This window comes from Plectropomus leopardus, chromosome 8 (genome assembly GCF_026936395.1).
Source record: "Plectropomus leopardus strain MGB_pleo_1.0 chromosome 8, ASM2693639v1, whole genome shotgun sequence".
NCBI lineage: Eukaryota > Metazoa > Chordata > Actinopteri > Perciformes > Serranidae > Plectropomus > Plectropomus leopardus.
This window is the reverse complement of record NC_142183.1, coordinates 24,651,181-24,672,025: the sequence shown is the minus strand read 5'-3', so window position 1 is coordinate 24,672,025 and position 20,845 is coordinate 24,651,181. Positions and strand designations below refer to the sequence as shown.

At 38.7% G+C, this 20,845-nt stretch overlaps 2 protein-coding genes across 2 annotated transcripts; one reads left to right on the top strand and one right to left on the bottom strand.

The window, feature by feature from the left end:
• Positions 1–22: 22 nt before the first annotated feature.
• Positions 23–13,564, bottom strand: fam193b (family with sequence similarity 193 member B). Its single transcript, XM_042493490.2, has 10 exons — positions 13,258–13,564; positions 11,128–11,406; positions 10,258–10,444; positions 7,349–7,567; positions 5,612–6,023; positions 5,279–5,462; positions 4,870–5,103; positions 2,134–3,193; positions 1,970–2,045; positions 23–1,835 (listed from the first exon to the last, which is right to left on the bottom strand). Exons 1-10 carry the CDS (start codon positions 13,414–13,416, stop codon positions 1,739–1,741), a joined length of 2,907 nt encoding a protein of 968 aa, XP_042349424.1. The 5' UTR covers positions 13,417–13,564; the 3' UTR covers positions 23–1,738.
• A 1,825-nt stretch (positions 13,565–15,389) lies between these two features.
• mxd3 (MAX dimerization protein 3) lies at positions 15,390–20,208 on the top strand. Its single transcript, XM_042493398.2, has 6 exons — positions 15,390–15,581; positions 16,243–16,345; positions 16,533–16,562; positions 16,721–16,835; positions 17,569–17,734; positions 18,854–20,208. The coding sequence occupies exons 1-6, from the start codon at positions 15,512–15,514 to the stop codon at positions 18,970–18,972; spliced, it is 603 nt and encodes a 200-aa protein (XP_042349332.1). The 5' UTR covers positions 15,390–15,511; the 3' UTR covers positions 18,973–20,208.
• The last annotated feature ends 637 nt before the right edge of the window (positions 20,209–20,845 follow it).

Sequence of the window (20,845 nt, the reverse complement as noted above, 5' to 3'; positions counted from 1 at the left end):
CATATAAAGCAAACCAAATAGGTAACTCAGAAAGCAAACGCCACACTTTATTTTTTTGTCAAAACTGTATTGTTTTTAATCTTTCTGACCGAAAGATTTTTTCACAGTATCAAAAGTGAATTTAAAAAAAAAAGAAACAAGCCAACATACACTTGGCTATTATTGATATAGTATAAATCTACATTCGAAACATTAAGATAATCTTCTCTAATTGAATATAACCTGGAAAGCATCAGAGATGTTATATGAAAACAAAATCTCAGCACAGATTCAGGAAAGAAATATCCACCTCAGTGAAAGCCATCAGCTAAAACATTATTACTGGTGTAAATCTCAAAGGCCCTTGTCCCAAAAGTGTCAACTTTTCAGAGATATTTCTCATCAAAAGATTATGAAGACTTGGACTTCAGATAGGCTAGCTGAGGTACAGGGTGCCACCAAGGTCACAGTACAAGGAAAAGAGTAGTATGGTTGAAAATAGATCTCACACACACAACCCCAACAAATGCGTGACAAAGGCTCAAAAGGGCCCAAAATAATCACTCAGTATGTACAAGCATTGAAATTAACTGTGCCAAACAATGTGTGATGGTCCCAATGTTAAAATGAACATTGCACACTGGTGTACCTGTCACAGCGGGGATATAGGGGGGTTAAAATAACAGTTTAGGAGTGAGAAAACCGTGGTAAAAGACATTGCTCTACAGCTGGCAGAGAGTTTATTGGATATCACTATAAAAGGTTCAAGCTTAACACCAAGGGAGGATTGACACTGAAGCAACATTTAACTTTGCCAAATTTAGGACTGGGGGACAGTATTTAGAAGTCATGCGTGGGCATGTATTTGCATGGGTACTTTCTTGGTTTTTAGGATGCATCCTGCGAGCCATGTGTTATACACATTTAATGTATATTTTCCCACTAGGTTCTATTAGCCTTGTTGGTGTACTGAACTGTCAAACATTCAAGTTTTTATTTTTATTTTTGTTTTTTTACATCATTTCATACAAAAAGATAAGAGTGTAGTAGGTGGGTAAACAAGTGTCATTTCATTTTCAACCACTGATTACTAATCATTTGATGACCATAAGGAAATATTGAGAAAATTATTCCAATTTGAAACTGAACAACCAGTCTGCAGTCTGAGTAAAATCAAAGCAATTTTTGCCATCATTGCTCGCTGCAGAGGAGGAAGGTGCAAGTATTTTCCCCCAAAATTAGGTCAAAATGTTGTCTTGTGCTCCTTTTTGACAGTTGTACACTATAAGACAAATGGTCTCCAGTGTCTACTGAGACTGGTGTAGTGGGCAGGAAACTAGCGATGCAAAATGTAATGTATGAGCACCAAATTGAGCTGATCTGAATTCATAAGTTTAACAACGTTAAAATGTCTCAGATTTGTGATAAAAACATTTATTTCATGTAAGGTAATTGTTTACATACTACATACGTAAGCACATGGATGCAGTGGATTCAACAGACTTTTTTTTCCATTTTTGCATCTCTCATTTAGTGAACATTGCAGTAATAGCAAAGGGTAGAGTTGGCCTTGAGAATGATCCCTGGCCTGTCAGCCACAAGTTATGTTTCAGTCCTCTGAATTGAGAGTACGTGAACCAGGGTCCCTTGGCTTAGTAAGGAAGAGAAGAAAACAGGGAATGAGAGAAGGCCTCGGGCCAAATGGGGCTCTACTGAAAGAGTTTGTTGTGTGAAGTTTTTTGTCTGGCACTCATCCAAGTTATTGAGCTGCATTGGAAGGAACCTTTTTGAGGCTGAAGTTGGACCAATTCACTGCTACCTTCTGGCGGGTTTGTTTTGCGGAATCAAGGCAAAACCTAGAGGGAACGCAAAGAGAAAAACAAAAGGAGGAAAGAGTTTCGGTGATGCAGTTAATGTAAATCAATATAATAGCTTTGCTTGAAGTTTTTTTTTTTAAAAGTATCCTGGTGAAGTGCTATGTTTAGCCTACCTTTTGAAGTATTCCACTTCCCGATCAATCTCGTCCATTTCTGTTGGATCCACATCTTTCGGGAGAAATACATCATCTAGAGAAGAATAGAGATTACAGATTAGCTAAATATATTACAAATGAACAAACTAATCCTGAACATGATGTTAAACAGTTTATTGTACCGATAGCACTGCTGGATTTTTCACCCTTGTTCTTGTTCTTCTTATTTTTCCCCTTGGCTTGCTGCTGCCCATTGGCTGAAACTGTGGGGTGAGCTTTGCATTCTGAATCCTGCTCAGGCCGACCTCGTGTTTCTATGTCACCTTTCCCTCTTTGTGCATTCGAGAGGCCACCGTTCGCTCCATTTGCCGCATGTTTAGACGATCTGACCTCCTCTGCTTTTTTAGGGCCATTCCTCTGGTTGTCTGCAGAGTGCTGGGGCTGTTTGTTCCCCGCTTTGGAGCCATTAGAAGCCGTTTCTTTACACTCAAAGCTTTTCTGTGTTTCATTCCCGGAGGCAGCTTTGGTTGGTTTGTTGGAGTTTTGCTCTGACACAGATTGCTCCTGTCTTTGCTGCTGCTTTTTATTCTTCTTTGACTTTGCACCACCGTTCCCAACTGTTGCGTTCTTAGGATCGGGGGCATCCTCATTCGATTTAGCTGTGGCTTGGACTGGCACCTGCGGCAAACTGTCAGATCCAGTGGAAGTGCATCTTTCTGGGGATCGGACCCTTATGAGCTTTGAGAGACTGGGGGTAGTGTGCAACCGCTGGATGTCCTTGGACCCAGCAGTGACCCCTGATGCTATGGTGGTGGTGGTGGTGGTATTAGGAGACGAGACTGTGGTTGTGTCCTCCCATCCATTGACCAGGTCCAGGTGACTCTTAAAGGTTCCCAGCGAAAGAGGGGCCAGGTCAAGATCTATCTGCTGCAGGTCAGAGGAACCATTGAGATGGGACAGTAAGTGGTTTCCCTCCAATGTGGCTGCCTTCTTTGGGAAGTCATTAACATCCAGGTTGAGGTCGTACATGCTAAATGAGGCCCGGATTGAGTCTTTGATGGTGTTTTTAATCTCTTCGAGCCGACTGGTGAGGAAACTGTTGACGCGCTCAAGCTCCAGCTGAGGCCAGTCCAGCAACCGACTGGCTTCTGAACCATCAGGGATGGGTTCGTCGTCAACAGGCTCAGATGGATTGGAGTGGGGGTCACTGCCTGCAGCACCCATGCCCTGCTGAGCTTTTTCCTGAAAGAGAAATGGTACAGGTGTAAACAGGTACAACATGTAATGTTACTGACATTATACATACAGTGAGCGTCACACCTCAATAGGGCGGGGTATTGATACTCGATATCTTTAAAGTATCAAGTGGAATAACTGCGTACCGAGTAGTATCAAAACATCTCCAGATACCTGCATTTGATCCTTTTTGTACCCTCATCCAGAAGGAAATTAACATTTGTATGTCTGTACATTTTTTCACAGCCAACCACAGAAAGTGTTCTTTTATTGAATGTGACGTGCAATTGACCCACAGCTATCATCAAACCATACAAACTGCGGTGGAGTCTGATACTTTTTTGCCCAATAATTTACGTTTTTTCTTAATACTTTGAACACTTTCAACATGTATTTGTTTAAAACTCATTTGGATGGGGAAGAGTGCTGGTGGCCTCTAACTCAATTGAATGCTTCCATTTGCACAATGGGTATTGAATGAAATACAGAAAAAAGGTATCAAATTGACCATCATATTAGTATCTGTATCACTTTAACTGTACTGGTATTGTTGTTTTGAAACAATGGCCACATCTCAATATTTTTTTCAGTACTGATCAAAATGTATCTGAAGCGCTAAGTATAAAAACTACTGAAATCTGGCAAAACATTTTTGGTCAGAGTTGAAATCTTGCAATTTAGTCTTTGATTGGTTAGTTCCTGATTTTGAATTGCAATCCATATGATTTCCATGAAATCCAAACCCTTTAGTTTAATAAATATTGTCTGCAATATCACTTCATTGAATATACATTCAAAAAATGACCTCCCTATTTAGTAGTTTTCATTAGTGGTGGAGTCCGCCAATGACATATAGGATTCAAATCACCTTCTCCGTTCACTCTCCTAACACCATATCAGAGCTGTATTAAGTTAATGTTGATGCAGTCTCAGAACCCATCAGTCTGATGATAAGCCTCTGGAGGCAATGGCCAATAGTCTGATGATCTGGTGTAGCCAGTGGATATCCAAGCCAAGATTTCCCCTTCCATGTGCTGGTCAAGTGTGCTAATCTCCATAAACAGATATCTGTGTTTGAATGCAAATGAATTGAGAAAAAAAGCTAACATAAAGCTAAATTGTCGTCAGACTATAGCCGATGAGTTCTGAGATTGCATTTCGGACAATGCATTTTGCCTATCACCACAGACTGCTTACCTGCCACTCGGACAAGATCGTCAAAACTACTCAGACTACAAACAGAATAGAAACAGAAACCAAAAGGCTTCCGATTCCAAAATCTTGCCCCATTGCCGCTGAATCTGTTCATAGAGATTAATGCAGATGCTAACCCAGTGTAACCAACTGAAGGGATTATACCTTTAAATATATATTTTTTTAATTTTCTCTAATCAGGTAAAGTTCTTGTAGAGGTGCTTGTATTTAGACTACATTTACTATTACAGATTGTCGGCTTCTTTTTAAATAATTTAAAAAAGGGTTTTGAGCAATACATGGTAATACTATATAACGAAGTAGTGTACTGAGTGAAGTTTTGGTCATTCCTGAGTATTGTCTGAGTACTTGTATCAAAATCTTTAAACAATAGCCAGCCCTATACATTAGATGATATTAAAAATTAGTTAGGAAAAAAAACAAACAAAACTATACATCCAAACACACAGTTTCTAAAGTTACCACACCTTCTTCTTTTGTTTGTGTCGGGCCCTTTTGGCAGCCTTGGCACTGTTGACAGGTTTGGGTTCAGAACTGTTTATGAAGTCTAGCAGCTCATCTACGTCCCGGTTGTCAATGGCACCAGCCACTGTCAGTTCTGAATCTTGACGCTGAGGCAGCTCCTCTTTGCGCCGGGTCAGACGTGAACGGAGCTTCTCTCGGATCTCTGCGTAGTTACGGCTGGTTGGTGCAGCTGGAGGCTGTGAGCAGATAACATCAAACAATTATTAAAATATTAAATATCATATCAATATTTATATTATATAATATTAAAATATTTCCATGTTAACTATACCATATATCACAAAAGATAAAACCAATGGAACTTTTAATTATTACGTTAGTAGAGGATTTCAACAAAAAGTATCAAAATACCGCATTGTGTCCGAAGAACTCGCAGTAGCAGCAGTCGCAGTACTTCCCGTCCTTCTGATTGGTGGAAGAGGAGGCACAGGAGCTCCTCTCGGAGCTGCTATCTTCATCTTCCCCCTCCTCCAGCTCAGACGAAGGGTGGCACAACGTCCCATTAGTCATTTTGTGCCCCTTACACGCCTGATCCCTACACACACACACACACACACACACACACACACACACACACAAGAAAAGAATCAACATCAACGATTTGTATTTTGAATCAACACAGCTACAAGGCCTATCAGAATTTCACATATTCAAGTAAAGCAATGTTGGGACAGTAATACTAACCTGCAGGCCCCAGCTGTCAGATGGCCCACATTTGAAGTGGCCACTGTTCCCGCACTGTGTCCATTACAAGGATGGTTACAGCCCATGATAGACGTGCCCAGTTTGCTGTGTTGTGTGTTCACAGCAGGAATGTGGGAGTTTTTGCACGGACTGGGCTTATGGACAGATGTTGGGCTGTCTGGACTGGGAGAATTGAGTTTGGCTGTGGGGCCATGGAGGTTTGGTACCAGCGGGGAGAAGGGAGCGTGTGCTGCCACACCAGTGCCAGACGAGGAGGTTACGTGGCCGTGCTGCCCAGAGTTCGGCTTTGGGGGCAGGAGGGAGGAATGCTGGGAGGACAGGCCAGTGGGACTGTTGGGGGGTACCGACAAGTCTGTGTGTTGATGGTGGTCACTGGGGTGGAAGGCTTCACCTAGAGAACAGAAAAAAATAAAATAAAATGACTTGCAGATGACAAACGCTGAACCATCTTTTTACATAGTGCCTAAAATTGTTTTCTATTCCACACTGTTTATCCCATTGGATTTCTTATCGGCCTAATTAGCCTAAACACACACTTCCTCAATGAGTAGGCCAATTACTATTAAAGCAATTACCTCTGATGTCTTAAATGTAAACTAAATTGGTTAACTTTTCTATAGATTAAGTTCAACTTTTAATTAAAATGAACTTTTCTAAGACAAAGTTTACTTTGAAACAAGCACTTGCTTGCCAATTCTGTTAAGTACAAAAAGCTTTTTCTATCTACCAAATGCAATCCGTGCAATATAGTAAACCTTGTTAAATGATAATGTCCTTTAGGGGTGAAATGGTTGTGAAACTGAGATCGAAACCTCGACACAAACGTCCACTGTCTGCCATTGAGGTTCCGTCTTCAATGTCATTGTGCCCCCATCCCCAGCACCACTGCTGCCTGTTGAGCTCTCATTGTGTTACAAGACGGAAAATCAACGACAAAATTAACTTGTTGACTCACTGGAGAGTGGTAGATGTGGTAGATGAAGTGATAATTTGGGAGTAGATGATGATGCGTGTCATGCTCTACACAGTCAGTTTCACGGCACCGTTTAGATGCGTGTACAAACACATCTGCAGCGTGTTTATGTGTTTGCAAGTTCAAAACTCTAACACTGACAGCAGAGGAACGGCAGAGCAGTGCACCCGTAAATTAAACTTAAACGTAGTAGAGACTCTCAGCATTTTTTTTTTAATGTGACCTTTTTGGTACAAACATTTACCTGCCAGCAGATAGCCTTCACAAATTTACTTGCCAAGTGGTAAAACTACCCTCATTTCGGACCCCAGCCTTCATGTATGCATTTTTTGTCGTTGAAAATATGCCAGTATTTGAGTGCCTTAACTGTTATAGTAAGGATTATAGCCAATGAGCAACTGTTGAATGTTTATGTTTTTGTTTTGTTTTTTTACATAAAAATGGAAAAAAAAAGTTATTTTCTGCATTCTTTTGGTTTTCCCTGCTGTACTAAAGTAACTTTTAATAAAAATCATAATATTAAAAAACTAAAAAAAATTATAAATAAGTGAGTAGACTACATCTGAAATTTCAAATACATTTTTGAAATTCAAAATGTTATTTTTTTTATATTTTATCTGCTGATGTTTTCCTAAACGCTGCAGATAAAATGAGAGATGTTATCCATTCAGTCTGATAGGTTGATTCTATACTCATAATTCATAAAATGTTCTTGATCCCCTGCGAGTCACAGACAATAGTACCTGGTGGAGTTGGTCGACGGCACATGGTCTTGAAGTGCTTGGGAGTGGTCTTACAGAGGTCTGCTGAGGTAGACAGGGGGTTCCCAGCAGAAGATCCACTGGAATTCTGGGATGACGGGTGACTGTAGGGACAGACTTTGGTCCCCGACGTTTTAGCAGATTTTCCAGGCGCTTCATGGAGTCCTCTTTTCTCATGACAGGCTGATCCTGCTGTTATACCTGGAGATGAAGAATGTTGAATGGTGAGGATTTAAGACAATATCACAACGAATACAGTACAGTGAAATTCTTCTTTTGATTGGAGCCTCGCTTTCCACAAACTCTGCCAACACTAAAGCTTAGTTGACAAACTGAACCACCCCACAATTACCATTTCATTTGTTGCCATGGTGTGTTAAAGTGTCTTACAGTCCATATCACAAGAACTGCTCCAGCCTACCTGGAATCCCTGATCCAGGTCTACTCTCCTTCTCGCCCACTACGCTCTGCATGCGAAAGATGCCTGGTGCTTCCAGCCCAGCACGGCTCTAAATCTCTAGCCAGACTCTTCTCTTCTGTTGTTCCCAAATGGTGGAACAAACTTCCAAACTCTGTGCGTTCTGCTGAGTCCCTTTCTACTTTTAAGAGACAATTGAAAACTCAATTGTTCCGAGAACACCTAGGCACTTAACCTGACTCTACTCCTCTTTGCCCTTTGGGGTAGAGTAAGTCAGATGGTCCAAACCCAGCACCTAATGATTATCTAGCACTGACAAAGTTGTGTGATGTTGTATGTTGACTGTCATCGTAAGTAGTGATACTGAGATTGTTGAATCTCAGATGCTGAGATCGCTACTGGTTATTACTTTGGTTTCCAAAAAAAAAAAAAAAAAAGGGGGGCTGTGCGGCACTTCTTCTGCCACTAGACGGTAATACCTGTGACCAATCACACCTGAAGCACTTTTTGCACTTACTAAGGGTTTTTTCCTTAAGTCTAAATTCTTGCTTGTGTTGTACGTCGCTTTGGATAAAAGCGTCTGCTAAATGAAACTTTAGAAATTGTAGAATTGTACAAAATCCCCTTAATGTCTCTGAGAGATGGATGGCTTTGACTCAAGAATTTTAAGGTGTTAAGATTTTGGTAATTCAAAGTTCACTTTTGGTCTGTGGTTTATGTTTTGTGAAAATAATTCCTTGCTCTTTGCATCTTTAGACATGTTAACTTTCCAATAGTGATCATTTCTCACTGCTATGAGAAAGAAACCAGCATTGAAGACATGCCAACCAAAATAAAAAAGAGGAAGTAATACTATAACATTTGAATGCTTTACCATACTATATCTGTTGTACTAAAGTGACTGTATCCCTTGCTGGCAATGACCAATGCTTGCCACAAGAAGTTGTTACATATCACTGTAACTTTATACCCACTAAAACATTTGTAATGTATGTAATAAAGAATATAATTGATAGCTCAGTTCCCATACAACTTAAGACAAATATATGTTTGATATTTCTTCTAGTTGAAAAATGTGATTGGTCACCAGCAAAATATTAGAAATTAATGATTTAAATGTAACTACATGCAGGAAGGGCACTCACTGAGCACATGTGCCATCATTTACGACTATTTTCACATACCCCTGCTTAAATGCAATTTGGCAACATGACACGTTTGAGTATTTGGTAAACAAGAAATACAACCACAGTTCGGCACCAGCTAACCTCTCCAAAGTGGTTTGATGACAGCCAACAAACAGTAGGAAAACCGACAAAAGCAATGATCATAACTGTCTAATATGCTAGCTTTCTCACTTTATAAACAACTGCTTTTCTCAGGCGCAGGACAAACGTGTCTTGCTTTCAATTTCTATTCTACTCTTATGACATCTCTTTCAAGTATCTTTGTTATTATTACAAAATGGTTTAGCAAGGTAGTTACTAACTAAACCAGTAATTGCTGTGTAATGCAGTCCAATTTACAGTCAAATTTTAATGCATCTCAATACTTGATTTCCACCGTTTCTCTGGACAATCAATATTCATCATGAAAAAAATCAGTAAACACATTTCACTATCCCATTTTAGGAGGTTTGTGCATTACATGTAATATTTCAAGGGGAAAAAAAATGATGACCACTTTAACCAGGCCAAAGGACATGTTTAAGGGTTAGGTTTTTGTTATACTGGAAAACTGCAAGTTCAGGCATGGAATGAAAGACTTTGATCTGTAGTTTATTTAGCTCTGAAGATTTTAACTGATTTTTTTTATTATTATGATGAAATATATAGTTTTAGTCAATGTAAATTTTGCCAGAATATTTCTATCAGTTTTGGCAGACAACTGCTTCTGCTGTGCTGTAATACCATTGACACTGATACCTGACTCTGATAACAACACAGCTTGCAACCATTTTCATTTCTATGCAAACTACTAAGTGTTTTCCAATGATAATTATATTATATCAATTTTTAAAAAGTCCAATGTTTTTTGGGAAAAAATTAAAACAAATGGTTTTCCCCTTGCTATTTTAATAACAAGTCATAATCTCTGATTTAATTAAAGTTATTTTTAAATTCATCTCCCTCCTCTGAGCACATCTGGTAGTTTTGACAACGGGCTTATCTTAAATCATTATTCCAACCTTTCATAGCAAGCTCGAAGGACCTCAGGAAGCTGAGCTTTGTGAGCTTTTACAAGATGCCTCTTTGTTCTTCTAAGATGCAGCACACTTAACAAAGTAGCCAAAAATGTATCACACATTAATGCTAAGTAACTATGCTAAAAATCCTGCCACAGAGCTCTGATTCTAACCTAACCGTGTGCCCATTTTACAAAGCTGAAACCTGCAAAACAGCATGAAATTTAGGTTTATGTTTTCAGCAATTACCGTCACTGTCATTTACTGATTTGCATTTTGATAACCGACCTTGTTGTGTGTGTGCTGAAGTGTTGTGGTTGCAGTGCTCCCCTCCGTTGGTGTGGGCAGAGTTCCAGAGACCTGACAGTTTGTGGGCTGACAGGAAGGAACTTGGGTCCCAATCCACAGTACTTTGCTCCGGGTAACCGTTCCCACAGCTCTGAGACTTACAGGAGGAAGAGTGTGACAATGGTACCTAAATAAAAAAAATAACAAAAAACTGTTTAATCACATGGCTGTCTACATAGGTGCACATTTTGGCATCAAGTAGCTACCAATATTAGCTAGTAATACATTGAGCTTAGTGTGACAAGACGTGCAAAAACATCTTAAAAATGCATTAATTGATCTTCAGTAAACAAAATACAAACAAATATTAAAATAACCTAATAAACTGCTGTGGGGACTGTTTAGCAATCCCTCCTTCTGTTCCTTTTTTTGCTGTTTGAACATTGGAAAGCCAAAACAAAACAAAACAAAACAAAACATCTTGAACGCCATCTTCATCTGTAGTCAAGTTTAAGTAAGATAATGGACAATTCTTAAAAATGTGCATTTTGTGTAAAATATTTATGTAAAAAGAACTATGAAAGAAAAGGTAACAGCTGCTGCTGCCTAACATATGCCATACAGGCACAAATATAAAATAAGTTACTGCTGAAAAGGCAAAAAGTAGACATTTTTACACTTATTAAATCCAACTAGACCTTCAGACAGATGGATTTAGTGAGTAAGCACATGCAAATGCAATGCCGTGTATGATGAATAAAAAGGAGATTACCTCAACCAACAGAGACCAACACAGTTTAACAAAAAAAGTAAAAACAAGTCGTGAAAAGGATCCAGACATATGACCCAAATCAGTCCCCTTTTATTTACCGGTGTTGGTTGCTCCTGGGTGCTCCGCCTCTCCTCCTCTTCCACACTCTTGCAGCAGCTCTGACATATCCACAGAGGCACCTCTCCCAGCAGGGACTGAGACAGCGAGGGCACCGCATCAGCAAGCTTACGCCCTGGTGCCTCCCGCAATAAGGCCTGGGAGAGCGCGGGCACAGCATCAGCCAGCTTGGTCCCATGGCCTCCAGGGAGTCCGTTGACGGAGCTCGCTCCCCAGTCTTTAAATTCTCGGTGGCACAGAAGGCAGCAGGTGTGCATAGGCTAGGAGGAGAAAGAGATGATAAAGAGGTCAAGTATTAGCCTGTGATGACCTGTTAACACTAGAAAAAATAGGGTCTACTTGGTCAAATGTCTCTAAGAATAATTTCTATGATAGATATTTTAATATCAGTAGTTATATGTTTGCATATACACTTAGTTCACTGTTTATTAGTTATACCATGTTAGAACAAATGCAGTCTAATACAAAAGTGATTAAAAAAAGGTTGAATAAACACCTCTGAAACAGTTAAAGTTTAGGGATGCACGATATTGGACTTTGGCTTATATCCGATAGTTTCCAACTCATTTTGGCCAATCCTTTTCAAAATGTACACATTCACCTGGCAAAACAATTAACTGCTTTGACTGAGGTTACACATAAAACATGCCATATTTATTCTTATGTAACAAATTTAAAACAAAACTGTAAAATTCCTCCCACTTAGGGAGGCTTAGATAATGCTCTCTCTGTAAGACAATCCTGACAATAGCCAAAACCAGGGCACATTTGTCTGATTAATAATTAAAGTATCATGTTACTGGCCTGTCATATTGGCAGATATGTTCAAGTTGGACCGGTGCTGATATTTAATTTCAAAGCAGTTATCACCAAATACTGATGACGTGCTAATATTATCATGCATCCCTATTAAAGATAGTTTCCATGTATTTTCTGGTTTTTGCATAATTGAAACATGTAGTGATAGATATTAACATTTCTAGATATTTTTCAAAAAATACAAAAGCACTGTTATTTTATGTGGCTGTGTTATGGTTTTACTCATTAATGTATTTAGGCAGATCAAGGCAAGTGTTTGTGTGTATGACTATGTGTGTGTATCCATGTTGTATGGAGCAGAAGCTTTGAATCCACAACAACTTTTCCTTGTGGGACAATAAAGTGTACCTTACCTTACAACACAATTCTGCCTAAAATTTCAGTACTTTGCTTCCAGTTATGAGATGTGTCTGGACAAGCATTTTATACATGTGGTGTAAAATGTAATTACTCAAAGCTGCATTCAGGCAGGTTATAATGCTCAGATGTCAAATGTCAGGTTAGCTGCTTGCTAAGGCTTTAGTAGTCAATCCTGCAGCGTACCATCTTTACTTTTTAAGGTTAGTGTTTACCCTCAACTTGAGACAGCTAACGTTACAGTCTCCGATACAGCTAGGCATCACTGCATGCATGCACTGAAACTTTTGGCATTAGCTCATGCCACACTGACAGAACAGAGCAGCAACAGCAAAAAAAAAGATAAACAGTGTGACAGAGTCAAATTAACCCCTCAAACAAAGTCTGAGAGTTAGCAAGCCTTATTATGAACCCGTTATCTCTTTCAGCTAACGAGCTAATTAGCTTGCTAGCAGCTGTTTAGCTACAGCTGGCTGAGTGGTTCCTGTGGATGGATTCAAGTGTAGGCAGTGAGCACGTTTGCAGCACGCTAGCCGGAGATGGTAGCCCGGTTAGCCTTGTGGCTAAGGTTAGCGGGGCGGATGAAGAGTTGTAAACGCTGGAAACGGGACGACCTGTCCGAGGCACAATGTCACCTGTCCGGCAGAGGAGATGGGCTGCAATGCTAGCCTCAACGCCGCCTGCTGGGGACGAGTCTGCTCGCTAACTTGAGTGCATTATTTATTTAATTACGTATCAAACGACGTGGGAGCTCCATCAATACTACATTAAGATTAAAATAGCTTTCAAAGAGCGCGTGGATGCATATAACTTCACCGCGAGCTTTATAAAATAAAAGCACAACGGAGGATGCTTGGATTAGCAGAGAGCTGCTAGCACAGAGGCTAGTTAGCCTGTTTTAAAAGCAGCGATTGGTTTGCTGCTAGCTAACCTACCTGGTTCGCCCTGGTAGTGGCCAGCCTATCCAGCCCAGCATCTCCTCCGCCACCGTCAGCTGCATCGCCGGGAGAGACTGGGCTCTTCGGTACGGTCTGCTGTCCAGGCGCAAGCTCCTTCTGAGCAACTCCTTGCTGCTTGCTTTTCTTCCTTGCCATTACGACCGTGTTTATAATACGCTTTGGCCAAGTTTGCACCAGTTTCGATGATTTGGGGAGCACACTTTCGTTTCTTCTCGGACCTCAAAATGTTCTCTATCTCCTCCAGTCAAGACAACAGTCAATATGGCGGAGGACTGGCACACTCAGGAGTTCATAGGTTAAAGATACTGCTGGCAAAGTGGCTTCACTCTCATTCGGCGAAAACAACTGAAACCCGATACGAGCAGTGAAGCCACACGCCGCCATAGTTAGTAAGGGCACGCCTCTCCTCCCACTTTCTTCTGTGTATGAAAAGACAAATAAAAACGTTCTCCCGCTGACACTAGCAATTCAGACGATTTTTGTGTGTGTTTAAACATAGCTATCGAGTATATATATTTTTGGCTTTATACGCATTCATTTTTAATATGGTCACATCATGCCTTTTGTCCCCAGGCTCTAATTTAAAATACATATATTTATATTGAAAGAAACTGAGATAGATGTAGGCTGTAGATGAAATTATGTGTTTTTTTTATTTTTATTTTTGACATTGGTAGAGGGGAGCTGATAAAAAACGTGTAACAATAGCATATATTTAACAATGCAACTTTGTAAAACCAGGTTAGCTCACATAAAGCCAGCTCATTCTCTATATAGTTTAGACTTTGCATATAATAGGGGCAAATATGAATTAAAAACATGTCAATATTGTTGACGACTAATATAATTAATGTTTGTAAAATAAAGGTGCTGTGAGAGGAGAGGAGAGGAGAGGGGATGGGCCCTTGATAATGACGTTGTCTGCCGATACCTTCACGTGCTTTCAGAAATATCGTAATAGTAGTCCAAATGTACTGCAAGGACCTAAGACAGTAGCCCATACATTGGGTGGAAGAAAAGAGGAAAACAACAACAACTACAACAACAACAACAATAATAACAATAATGATGATAATAATAATAATGTGTTTTATAGTGTATTTCTGTATGTTATGCATAGTTTCTATATATACTCACTTTATTATGATTATGCCATGTAGCATGCCATGCAGTTTCCTACTGTGCAATATTTGACCACTTACTGTGCACTAATATTTATGGATTATATATATATATTACAGTAAATACATACCATGTATGCATTTCAGTCATTCTGTGCAACTATCAACCATGAACATATGGTATGGGTATAAGTAAAAGGTGTATATAGATTTTATATTTATTTTTATTCTTTCATTTTATCTAATTTGTATTTGTTTTTGAAATATTTTATACTTTATTTGCATGCTAATCACTTTTTTTTTTTTTTGCATTTTTCTCTGCTTTTGACTTTTTAGCTGCTGTAGTGTGTGAATATCCCCAGTGTGGGATTGATGACGTCTTATCTATAAAAATAATAATATTATTAATCATGACAATAAATAGATAACAATAGACATATATACATGGTAGAAAGCAAATTAACAATTAAAGTAAGTGTTTAAAATATCATGTTCGATTAAAAAACAGACCATTACTTTATTGTCTTACTTGTCACTGTCAAACTTTAAAAACGTGTCATCCATATGAGTCATCTTTTTTTTTTTTACAAGCCAATACATTAGATAGTCCTTTTTTGTAATTATGTCCGACAATCTAGGTTGTTTTATTTATTTATTTTTGTTTTGCTTTTCATTAATAGTTTTAAAAAAAACAGCAAATTCAGTGGTCAATACAAACATTTACAAATGAAAATAATGACACAGCTAGGTACAAAGCAGAGAGACAAAAATAAAAGAAAATAAAAATAAAAGTATGAACACACAAACAGGGTTTTTACCTTATTAGTAATATAATAAAGCTATAGTATTTACATGAATAAATAGCTGTGGTTATTTTTATGACATGTGATATAATGAAGGTAAAATTTAGCTATCCGACAAACTAGGCACCGGGTGTTATTTGTGATCGTGCTTTCAAATGTCCGAGCTTACGTGGAGCACGTGAACGCAGCTCCAGCGTTGGGGCTCTGTGGGTTGAGGACGTAGCACAGAGACAGCTTCATCTACTGACGCGTACACCACCACAGTAGGTTGTTTACCTGCGGCTGATTATTTTAACAAAAATCATAATGGACGGAAACATTTGCAACATCCAGGTTCTCCTTCGGGCGGCTGAGTTTCTGGAGAGAAGAGAGCGAGGTTAGTGTTTTTTATATGAGAACTGTCAGTCTACAAGAGAGGAAGTTGGTTATTGTTAAAACAACAAAATGCACAATGAAGCGACTATAAGTATGCATGCAAAACACAATATAGATACATAATGCAGTGTAAATGTTCGAGAAACCATCGTGATTCTTGCTAGAAGGTTGTTTTAGGCGATCTTTCCCGTTTGACTCAGTGACCTACATATCGGTCCCATTATTGTACTCAAAGGCGCCAATCTGGTCCAGTTTGAAAATGAATCCGAGCGGCGGTGATCGCTCACTACGGTAAATGAAAGTGAAGCAGGGAAAAGCTCTACAAAGAGTTTCATTCATTGTTTTCACACTACAGGCACTGAATCTGAGTATTTTAGTTTGTGAGGCTGTCGAGAGTAGCAGTATAATAGTGAATAGATGGTGTGTGATGGCGCCAAAAACAAAACGTACAGCTGATGATGATGATGACAGCAGACCTTTTCTTTTGTCCACCTCATTTTACGCTCAAAGAAGGTATAATAGATGAGGTAATATATACCAATTCGTTGCGCTAGTGTTAAAAAACGCAAATAATGGGAATAAAAAAACTATTTTTTAACAATGCTGCTATTGAATACTAGATTGATTTCTAATAACGCTATGATGCATTTTTTTCTGCACAGAGGCAGAACATGGATATGCTTCAGTCCTTCCTCTCAGTCCAGATAACTCTGACAAAAGAAGCAAACAGAAGAGCAAGAAGATATCTGCTGCTGGTGGCAATAGGTGAATACATTGCATAACAGACAACTGACAAGAGGGTGTGGCTGTACTGCGAAGTTTGACTCTCAGATATGACAAAGCAGCCTTTTGAACATGAAAACCTCACAAACTTATTGCTAAACAGCAGTAATTGTCATAAATGTGTATTTCAGAGCTGAATAAACCTCTAACTCTCTTTATGTAACTGCAGGTCGGTTCACAACGAGCTGGAAAAAAACAGGTAAATGAATATTTTGTCACAATAAATATGCAATTTCAAAGTCTAACGTACTAAAAGACTATTTTTATGGTGCCCAAAGTTGAGCGATTAAGCAACTATTTTTAACACCTTGTTTTGACTTGCATTGAGCGTCTGTTGTTGCTTGTTGTGCTACGTAGGCGAGCTCAGCTGAGGCACTGCCTGGAGCAGCTCAAGAAGCAGGTCCCTCTGTCATCTGACTCAATGAGGAACACCACGCTCAACCTGCTGAGACGAGCCCAACTTCACATAAAGGTAGACACAACAATATTTGCCCTAATGATGGACGTCCTAGCTGAGAGTACAGTGTTGGAGAGTAAAATGAACTCTCTCTTCCAGAGGTGTGAAGTCACAAATCTAATGGCTTTAGACTTGACTTGACAAAATAAAATTTAAAAAAAAAAACTTGGACTTGAACACCCATGACTCATGACTTACATTAAGTAACTGAGCACCAGTTGGATAAAACATGATACCAAAGAGGATTTTGCGGCCCATACAAAAACTATGCGGTGGTCAACAAAAAGGCAGTTGCAGTATGCAAAACTTGTGGGTCAAAAATTACAGACAGGGGGCACAAACTTTCAACTTTGGCATTTAAAGTTGCACATAGAACATTAAGTTAAGGCTGATATTAACATAGCTAGCTAATGTTAACAGCTGAATGACCTTTTAACAAACTTATTCTAATTATGAATACAAAATGTAAAAGTATTCATGATTTTTGAAAATTCAATATATTAAGTTCAAAGTTTAGGACTAGAGACTTGACCTGTGACTTACCTGTCTTGACTTGGGACTTGAGTGCAAAGACTTAAATAATATGCCGTATTACTGTCTTTAATAGAATTAATGTCCTGTTACTGTGCGTTTGCTAACAGTGCTTGGTGGTCTCCAATTGCTTGTCCCCTCTTCATTGTGTCAAAGTCTATTCAGTCTATTTCTGTCCTCTGCTCACCTGTCTGTCTCTCTGCTGTCTCATCTTCAGAAGCTGCAGGAGCAGGATGAGCGTGCAGAGCAGCTGAAGGGCCGCCTGCGCTGGGAGCAGAGGGAGCTGCGGGTTCGGCTGGAGCAGCTGCAGAGAGGCACAGAGAGGATGAGGAACGACAGTCAGGGGTCGACCATGTCGTCCGAGAGGTCGGACTCTGACAGAGGTAGGTCTCAGACACAAGAAGGACTTCACCTCGCCACAATCACAATAATGCATAGCCTTACTATGTAGCGTAAAGTGTGAATTATAGATTTCTTTTAATAAGTACAATCGTGGAATTTTCTTATTTTTTATTTTTTGTCACATCTGAACCATTCTAACTTTGGTCTTAATGGAATTTTAAGTTTCCGAAAGACTATATATATATATATATATATATAAATATATATATATATATATAGATATAGATATATATATATGAGGGAAAAATGATTTGTAGATGATGCACTTTCGTTAATCATACATTAGCATAGTCTATTTATTAGTAGGAGTTTGTGATGTTTACAGTTACCTTATGTTTGTTTTCTAGGCAGCATGATTTGTACTAGAACTTATTATAAAAAATAAGATAATACAGTATATCTTGGTCAGAGCAGGCAGGAGTACCGCCACAGAACCAAAGCAATGTACTGCTGCAAACAGGTGCAGCAGCAAAATATATTTTAGCCACCTAAAAAAAAAAAATATTATCAGTTTAAGTGTATTCTATATTTGAATATTTTCAGCACTTTCTGGCGCAGAACTGAAGCTGTTATCTATGCTCTCTTTAAAGCCTCCAGACTTTGACAAAAAAAATGTAATTTTACCACGGTGAACATGGGAGTTGCTGGCCTACTACTGCTTCAATTAGTTAGTGTTATGGTGTGATTTAAGTGTTGTAAGGGTTTAGTTTGGATTCACCAAATGCACACAATAAGACAAACTACAGATGGAGGCAGTGGTCGAACAGCAGCTCCTGTGTTCAGTTAAGTAAAAGTACTGTTCTAGTAAATGGAGTCTGGTGGCTTTGAAAAGAGCGATATGAGTGCTTCACTTCCCCGTCAGAAGGGGCGTCTGGCAGCAAAGTAAAGCGCTAAAAATAGCATACACTTTACCTGAAATAGACTTCTTTTTAGGTCACTAAAATACATTGCTAAGTTTGCTGCTGCAAACTCAGACTGCCATCAACTTTTGGTAATACACTGACTATAGAGAAGTACCTCATACAACCTTACTTAAAATATCTGAACCACTCCTTTAATGCCAACATGACAAGTGAATTTTCTTTTATTTCACCTTACAGAGGATGTGGAGGTTGATGTGGAAAGCATCGTGTTCGACTGCGTGGACTCTGACGGACTGAGCATTACACATACTGGTGCAGACCACTGTTACTCCAGCATGGACAAAGCCTGGCTATGACAGCAGTAAACCTACGGAAACTCAGTAAATGTCACCGGGATTGGGAAGAGGAGAAAAACATTCCAAAAAAAAAAAGCCAACGGAAGAGAGAGAATGGAGAAAGATGTTACTGTACAACCGAACACATTTTTTTTTATACAGAGGAAGTAACTTGACATTCTCCTTTCAAAATATGTCAAAAAGCTAAACGATAATGAATGAGCTGTGTCCATTTGCACTGAATAGCAGTTAAAATCACTGGGCTGGGATGGATGTAACATTACGCGCATATATTTTCTGGCATCAACCATCAGTGGCATTTCTTTGCTAAAACACGAGGTGTCTGTAACTCACAATGACTCAAAACAGTTCCACTCATACATCTTTAAGGGCTTATTCATTTGTCTTTAAAAACTTTTTTAAAATCCAAATAAGGGCTTTTTAATCAAACCTCTTAACTTATTCTTTATTACAGTATGTCTAAACTGAATTCTGCCTTAAATCAGATTTAGTCTGGTATTTAATACATCTTTTTCTTTAGCACTAAGTTCATATTCCACATGTAACATGCACTTAAACATTATTCTGTGCTATGTTTTGTATTATTGTCCTTTTATGTAAGCTCAGTCATTTATTTCTCTTCTGTTGCACAAAACGTCCACACTTAGCACTTGTTTTGTTTCAAAAGGATTGTGAGTATATCAAAATGAGAACAATTAACTGAAATTAACTGGTCATATTTGCACATTGATATCTGGCAGTTATATTACTCTGGCAAATATTCTTTTTTTCTTTCCACATTTCAGTCTGTGATTAAGTGCAAGAACTTTGATACTTGTATTAAGGATAAAATGTGAGAGCATATGGAGAGGCATGATGACAGTTCCAGTGGTATTCACCGCCAATATTAACTGGTGTGCTTCTTAGAGGTGTTCATTATCACAACCGTACACTTCATTGCTTGTGCATTTGTCAATATTGATGTCAATTATGCATGACACAAATTTGCCACAGTCAGGCAGGTAATGTCTACTTGTAGTAATTATGCAAATGATGCTGTATTACAAGTATGTATCATATTCATTGCTATATATTTAATAACTGAAGGTGCTTTTTCTGTACTTTTGTATATGCAAGATGCCTTATTACCTTTTAATAGTATGTATGCATTCATCTGTCTCTCCGCCCAGTAATATAATGTAGCATTTTTGTACTGGTGTAAGCTTTTTTTTATTGAATAAATATTTTCTATATTTATGTTCTGATTCCGATTGTTTTTCCTGGACCTGCTGATTTACAGTGAAGAAACTCAACATCTACCAAATTTTTTTCATACCTCTGCGCCGGCGTTAGCCATGGCCAAAGGCATTGTTTTCAGGTTGTCCATCAGTCTGTCCTATTTATTTAAACACAATATTTCAATAACACCTTGAGGTAATTTCTTCAAATTTGGCACAAATGTTTACTTGGACTCAAGAATGAAAAGATTCAAATTTGGTGGTGAAAGGTCAAGGTCAGCGTGATCTAACAAAAAATGTTTTTTGTCTGTAACTTAAGAATTCATTAGCCAATTTTACACAATAGTCTAGTAGTAGTAGGATGTAAAGATGAAGTGATGATATTTTATATCCAAAAGGTCAACTTCACTTCACTTGTTCTGCAAAAACACTTTTTTGGTCGTTATTGATTGATTGACGTCATTTGGTCAAATATTGAATTATTGACACTAACATTGGGTGTCCACCTTGAAACTTTGCTGACTCATCTTTTTGTGCTGCTGAGGAGGAAGATGTGTGTGAAGCAGTAATTCTTGTTTTTGCTTGTGACCCTGTAAAACAAAGTAATTCCTGTTTGTGACTCCTCTTAACCAGTTGCGTTGTTTTTTGCATTCATA

Coding starts and splice junctions, on each gene's coding strand:
- mxd3 (XM_042493398.2), top strand. CDS start 15,512: ATGGACGGAAACATTTGCAACATCCAGGTTCTCCTTCGGGCGGCTGAG. Junction 16,563..16,720: donor AACGAGCTGGAAAAAAACAG/GTAAATGAATAT, acceptor TGTGCTACGTAG/GCGAGCTCAGCTGAGGCACT. Junction 16,836..17,568: donor GAGCCCAACTTCACATAAAG/GTAGACACAACA, acceptor TCTCATCTTCAG/AAGCTGCAGGAGCAGGATGA.
- fam193b (XM_042493490.2), bottom strand. CDS start 13,416: ATGGCAAGGAAGAAAAGCAAGCAGCAAGGAGTTGCTCAGAAGGAGCTT. Junction 6,024..7,348: donor CCGTCGACCAACTCCACCAG/GTACTATTGTCT, acceptor TCTGTTCTCTAG/GTGAAGCCTTCCACCCCAGT. Junction 1,836..1,969: donor GAAGTGGAATACTTCAAAAG/GTAGGCTAAACA, acceptor CGTTCCCTCTAG/GTTTTGCCTTGATTCCGCAA.